We start from the raw sequence: 6,413 nt of genomic DNA on the forward strand, positions 1-6,413 counted from the left end.
AACTGAAACAGAGAAAGTTCCATCTGAGTATRAGGAAAAACCTCTCTACTGCGAGAGTAACACAGCAATGGAACAGGTTACCCAGAGAGGTTGCAGAGATATTCAAAACTCGTCTGGATACAATCTAATCCAATGTTCTCCAGGTGACCCTGCCTGAGCAGGGGGGGTTGGACTAGATGATCTCCAGAAGTCCCTTCCAACTTCAATCATCCTGCGATTTTGTGTTTTTATGACTGCAAAGCGGCTTCCGGCCATTTTGGGGGTACAAGAGCAAGTTTTGCGTTGCATATATGGAGCCACAACATCTGCCAGGGGCAGTGCAGCACAAAGACTCTGGAGAAAGATTTCTATTAAAAGCTGGGGTAGGTTATGCTTTTATTAATCGAAGTTGAATTATAGATAAATCAGATCTCTGAGGCAAGAGAATGTATTGAGCTCCATGTCTCTGTCAGTGGAAAATTGTTCCCTGCACAATATTTTTCTGGTACAGTCTGGCTTAGGTACAGAGATAGCAGCAGGCTTCCTTTCCCCAGAGCATTTCAGTGCAAGATTAAAAAAAAAAATCTTTCGTTTTAAATGAAATATCTACACYGCAAACAAAGCAAGCCTTGCTTCTGTGCAAAGCTATACCATCAGGTAATTCTCAACAGCTAAGTTTTCCAGAGACACATTACAGTGATAAAAAAGAAAATTTATATTCTTGCAACATATTAAAATTTCCTGCAAGTTCTAAAGAGAAAGTCTTCATACCACTTTTTACCAGAGAAAATCATCACAGGAAGGGGTTTTGTTTTTTTTTTTAATTCTTCCTAAACAGTAGGGATACAAAAGTCCTTGTTAACAAAGATTTATGAACCAGTATGATAAAGTAGAGAGATCACTATCTTTTTTTCCTGAACAAAAAAGTAGCAGTCCCTCTTTACAGATAAGCAAACTGGATGAAATTAGTAATTACAGCCTGGAGCTAGGGGGACTTTTATGAACAGTATCACACTGGAACCTGAGCACCTGTTCTCAACAGGGAAGTGTTTCATCTCCAAAGGACAGACAAAAACTAGCATGATTGCAACCTTTTTATGAGGCCATCTAGTACCTTTCCAGTCATTAGACTAGACTAGCTAAAACTGCTTTGATCCTATTCTCCTTGCACTGACCTGGCTCTTTCCCAGCATGACACATTTTACTTTGCAGGGTGCTTTTGTTTCAATTTTACAGCCTGGTTAATGGTTTTAATTCCTAAAGAGATCCTTTCAGAACTACAGTATACTAATTGAAATATTACTACAGGAGACACATAACACTCTACTCTTTCACTGCCCTATGTGACTGTGATCATCTTTCCTTTGTTATGCCTCTCATCCACCCTGTTTTCCTCCCTCCCAGCTGCAATCAAACCCTACAGGTCTGAGGGATTTTTCAATGCTGCACTGAAAGTCAGTGGGAACAGGGTATTCTGTATGCAGAACAGCATGAATAAAGGTTCTTTCTTTGTTAGATTTCCAGCTGCATGACTCTTGGATCTGATAAGCCACACGCTGACCAAGAAGGTCTCTTTTCTGTGAGACCCTTAAGCTGAACTCAACAAAAAAGTAAAGCTACATTTAGTTTTCTAGGAGTGGAAGACAGAGAGGAAGAACATGCTGAAACATGAAACCTCTTGATGTTCTTTTGTGTATTTTTGATTAAGGAGCTAGACGGGGAGGCAAATACAGTCACAACACACTTCACACTGTTCTTGGGTATAGCAGGATGCTGCATAGGACAGTATGACCTTGGCATAAACAGAGCAAGTGACCAGTACCCGACAAAAGGAAGGATAATTACTGCACAGTGCCTGACTATCAAGCTATTTTAGTGAACTGGCAACATTATTTCCCCTAATGGTCGCAGGAACATTTGTTCCTGAAGGTTTTCAGGATGATCTGGCAGGTAAAGCATCAGACTGGAGCCAAGAGGTGTAATGAGTTTTAAACTCACCTGCTGTGACCTTCAGACATTTGCTTTCTCTCTTACTCCTTCTTTTATCAATACTTGATATTAGTTCTTCAAAGTCCAGACTCTCACCTAACACAGCAAGTCCTGTCAGCACTCTCAGAAACAAGGGAGTAGGTACAACAAGACTGACTAAAGAGACATCAGAGTTAAATATGTGTTTTTACTTTCAAGTTTCATAGAGCCAGACTTGTAACTCAAGCTAACAGTAGAATATACAGAGGATATTCAGTACAGATAAACAAGCACCTGAAGATTACCAGCCAGTACTGCACAGCCAAAAAAAATTCTTCTTACTAGGCTTAATCCTATGTGAAGGTTAACAATACACCGAAAGATGCATTTTGGTCTACAAGAACACAGGTGCACAGATCTAACAAATACAGACTCAGGCTCTCTATTCAAATCTCTTGAACCGCTGACTCCCCTTTTCCGCTTCTCAGAGGAAAACTGCTTACTGAATACTATCCAGGAGAAAAAAAAAAAAAAAAAAAAAAAGAAGAAGAAGAAGAAGGAGCACTAACATGCCAGCTTGAATAGATATTTCACAACTTAGCACAGATTCAAGACATGGCCATTTAATGTTTTAATAAGCTCTGAATCTATGTCAAAAGGCAAACTAACAGAACTCCCAACAAGATACTGATGATCTGCAACTCACTGAAATAATTTAACATCTTCACAAGAAGAACAGTTAAAGTATGGCTAAGGGCTGTACWTTCCACCTGAAGCTCAGATGTTACTGCCAGTGATTCCAGTATGCTCTTCTTCCACTACTACCCATTGATGCGGTAATTCACATGGATTTCTGGTTTGATGTCACACACTAGTGACAGCAGCTGAGAGAGTACTGTCTCACGATTCTTCTGGAAGTTCTGCTGGATTATGCTCATCTTCTCCTGGGTCTCCTTCTCAACTTCAGTGGTGCAGCTACCATGAGATCCAAGGGCCTACAAGCAACAAAGGAAAAAACGTTCACAGGGAAGTAGTTTGACAAAGAAAATACTGGACTGGCTCCATATTCTGCCATTCTGTGCAGCCTCAGTGAATCTTACTGCAGCGAAGATTTATGATTGAGAAGAACTGCGCATGAAAAGACAGAAAAATTACTGTTGTGTGCTCTTCTCAGAATTGCCACTAATCGTGCCCAAGTTCACGTACCAGCTGCAGTTCATGCCCTTCTATGCTCTCTCATTCATCAGCTATCAGTTTAGAACACGAGCTTCTGTAAGTAGAGCAAGAATGCCTGAAATCAAGGTCCTCTTGTCCTTAGAACTGTAACTAGGAACTCCTGGGCATTACTGCAGTAAATGGTTTAAGAAAAATAATACTCATGATTTAGTTTAAGCACAGTCTTCCCATCACCCATTGCTTCTGTTCATTGAAATTCCTGATGAAAATTCCTTATTAAAAAAAAATCTCTGGCTTCTTAACATGACTGTGGGACACAACTGTCATAAGCACAGCAAGGAGCCTCCCACCCACCTCCCCCATAAGCAAGGGCAGAGAGAGAAAGTCCCCACTGTAGGCAGAGAAACACAGAGGCATAAAGTATGCTGAAAGAGGGAATAGCACCTTGGGTGCCTTCCATTCAAAGTTTCTCTCTGCAGAGAAGGGTAAATAAAATAGAACCAACTGACAGAGTAGTAAAGTTCACTTTATTAGCCTAGAATTGCCTGATACCATGCTAAGTAGTGAACCAAACTAACAGGTGCTTATAAAGATTTAATCTTGACCTACTGGCATGAAAGCTATTATGCATGACAATATAGGAGGTGGTACTAAACACACTGAAAGGCTGACAGAGGGGAGAGATGCTAAGTCACTTTCTGAAGACTTCCCAAGAACTGACAGGAGCACACAGCATATGTAAGCATCCTGCTCTCAGATGGTAAAAGGCTTCAGTTTTGTACCTTTTAGGAATACCTTCTCTTGCTCAGAATAAAAGGAAGATACACCCCCTGAGACATTGCAAGCAAGACTGCTGATTAGAACAGCAAGTCTTGTAACTACTTTAGCAAGACAGCATCATCTATTAGGCAAGTAGTTTCTACCAAGTTAGCATTGTAAAAGCTAGCTTGTGACAGGAGGAATGAGCTCCGTCTTATCTGACATTGCTACATACTGCAGGCTTCATCAGGCTGAGACCCTCACCAGGGAACCAGTCAATACATGACCCTATTAAATTAATTATTTGCCAGTTAATACTTCTGTTTTTTGAGATGCAACACACAATGTTCTGGTTTATTTCCACTGATCTCTCCCTGACACGTGGCTGTGCATTTGAGGAAGGCAATTAAGGGAAGTACATCTCCTGCAAAGTGTTCCACCCTGCAGGCAGCTCTCAGGGCAAATAACACCAACTGCAAGGCTAAGGGCCTGGGTAGGTAACAGTGAATTATCTAGAAAACAAACCGCTGCTTCCTTGGCTTTGAACTCCTTCTCCCTCTGCAGACGGTACTGTTCAATCTCTGCTTGGGCTTCTTCCTTTGCCTGCTTCAGCCTCCGATTCTTTCCTGTTTCAAAAAAAACCATATCATATTAAATAAAGAAGGTATTGAGAGCATGTTTCCCCAAACCACTCAAGCTATGTGATGCTAAACAGGCACTGTAGCGATTGCTACTGCAGTACCTCATCCTGTAGCAGGCCATCAGCAAAGCACAGCACACCCTCTCAGCTCTTCCATGTATGCTTTGTTAACCAATCTCAGGAGCACCAGGCTGCCTGCATGCCACTGCATCATCACCAGCCTCACCAGGCAATGAGCTTCAATCAGCAAGAACTGCACAGGTTCTCTAATCTAGTGGATGCACTTAGACAACCTGCAGGTTTGGCTTCACTCATGCAAGTGTACAATATCTCAGAGTAATCTCCAAAAGTACAGCAGAAAGAACATGCAATCTTAGTTTTGTAATCAAAGAACTGGCTAGCACATTAACTTCTCCTCCTTGACTCTATCATCYTGTATCAACATTAGAGTGAACTACAATAATCTACTTTTCACAAAACTGTAAGAGGTTAGAATTGCAAGAGAGCCTACCTTCATTAAATAACAGCATCTGAAGTTAAGAAGCTGGTTTGTTTAGGTGAGGTTCTTTGAGAAAAATTTTGCTCCACTTAATAGAAAAAGTTGACTTTGAGCCCTCCAAAAAGCTCTCTCTGCTCTATAAAATATCTAGTCATCTACATGAAAATATATTGCTTTCATCACAAGAAAGAAAAAAACAAGATTAAAGAAATGTGCAGATAAGCATATCCTATCCCTCAACAGAAAAGCCTGATGCCAYGAAGGACAGATTTCTGATGTTGGACTCCTACTGGGGAGCATGCCCCACTTGCATGTCACTTTTCCAGTTGGAGAGAAGTCACCCAATTCATATGACACTTGTGCAAGTTTCTCCAGCTAACAGACACCTGCGTGCTGCCACAAAGTGTTCAACTTYGCTTTCCACATCTTCACACAGAAGAGAGATTTCTGAATAACCAAATGACAATTACACTCCCAAGGAGCTGACAGGTACCACTAATCTCACCATCGCTAAGAGCATCCCTTTGGCTTGGTTCTCACTAGTGAGGCATGCAGGGGGTTGTTTATATGGAGTCAATACTTCCTGAGCAAAGCACGCACTGCATGCTCTCTCCCTTTCCCCAGGACACCCAGGGAAGCAAACCCTGCTGAAATAAGGAGCATAATATAACAATCTACACAGAAAGGTTGAGAGAGCCCCTTGTAACAGCTTGAACACTGAGGGCTTTGTGCTTTGGCYGTGCCTCTGTTCAGCTCCCAGCCAKTCACACTCTCAGCCCTAAACTAGCGGTGAAACATCAATATCACCTTCACTAGCTGTCAGTGCTGAGCAGTCCCTTGGGCAGCACCAGGCCAGGAAGGCCCGGAGCAGCAGTAAGGCCTGCCCACACCCTCTGCAAGACCCTGGCCGGATACTAGCTCGCTCAGTCGGCTCATGAGGGGCAGCTCCAACTCTAGCAGCATTGTAAGCAGAGAAAAAGTAAAAGTTAAAGATGCAGCCGGCAAAACCGATCGCTGGAGCCTTTCCCTGCACCCCCTGTGAAACACAGGGGCCTGCAGGGAGGCGGGCAGGGGGCCGCCGCGGCACCCGGGCTGCAGGAGGCTGCTCCAAGCCGCCAGCCCTCAGGTGCTCCGCSTTACCCCGCGGGCCGGGCAGCAGCCGCCGCGCCTCAGCCCGGCCGCGCATCACCTCCCCCAGCCAGGCCCCTCCGAGGCCGCGGGCGCCACGGAGACCCCGCCGCCGGGGCGGAGGGAGGGCGCGAGCGTGGCCGCGCCGCCTACTCACGCTTGCGGGCCTCGGCCACCTTCTCGGCGGCGCGCTTCTCGGCCTGCAGCAGCTGCTGGATGCCCTGCGACTGGCTCGCCATGATGATGGCGGCGATTCCCCTCACG

At 44.1% G+C, this 6,413-nt stretch overlaps 1 protein-coding gene across 2 annotated transcripts; it reads right to left on the reverse strand.

Annotated features, from left to right (window-relative positions):
• Positions 1-2,135: 2,135 nt before the first annotated feature.
• Positions 2,136-6,407, reverse strand: ATP6V1G1 (ATPase H+ transporting V1 subunit G1). Of its 2 annotated transcripts, XM_085320137.1 has the most exons (4): positions 6,307-6,396; positions 5,034-5,194; positions 4,408-4,508; positions 2,136-2,942 (listed from the first exon to the last, which is right to left on the reverse strand). In XM_085320137.1, exons 2-4 carry the CDS (start codon positions 5,050-5,052, stop codon positions 2,769-2,771), a joined length of 294 nt encoding a protein of 97 aa, XP_085176263.1. In that variant the 5' UTR covers positions 5,053-5,194; positions 6,307-6,396; the 3' UTR covers positions 2,136-2,768. The 2 variants fall into 2 exon arrangements, with proteins under 2 accessions (XP_085176263.1, XP_085176262.1); XM_085320136.1 differs by lacking the exon at positions 5,034-5,194 and having other exon boundaries at positions 6,307-6,407.
• Positions 6,408-6,413: the final 6 nt, after the last annotated feature.

This window comes from Rhea americana, unplaced genomic scaffold (genome assembly GCF_003343005.1).
Source record: "Rhea americana isolate MKP2758 unplaced genomic scaffold, rheAme1 scaffold_61, whole genome shotgun sequence".
NCBI classification, from domain to species: Eukaryota; Metazoa; Chordata; class Aves; order Rheiformes; family Rheidae; genus Rhea; species Rhea americana.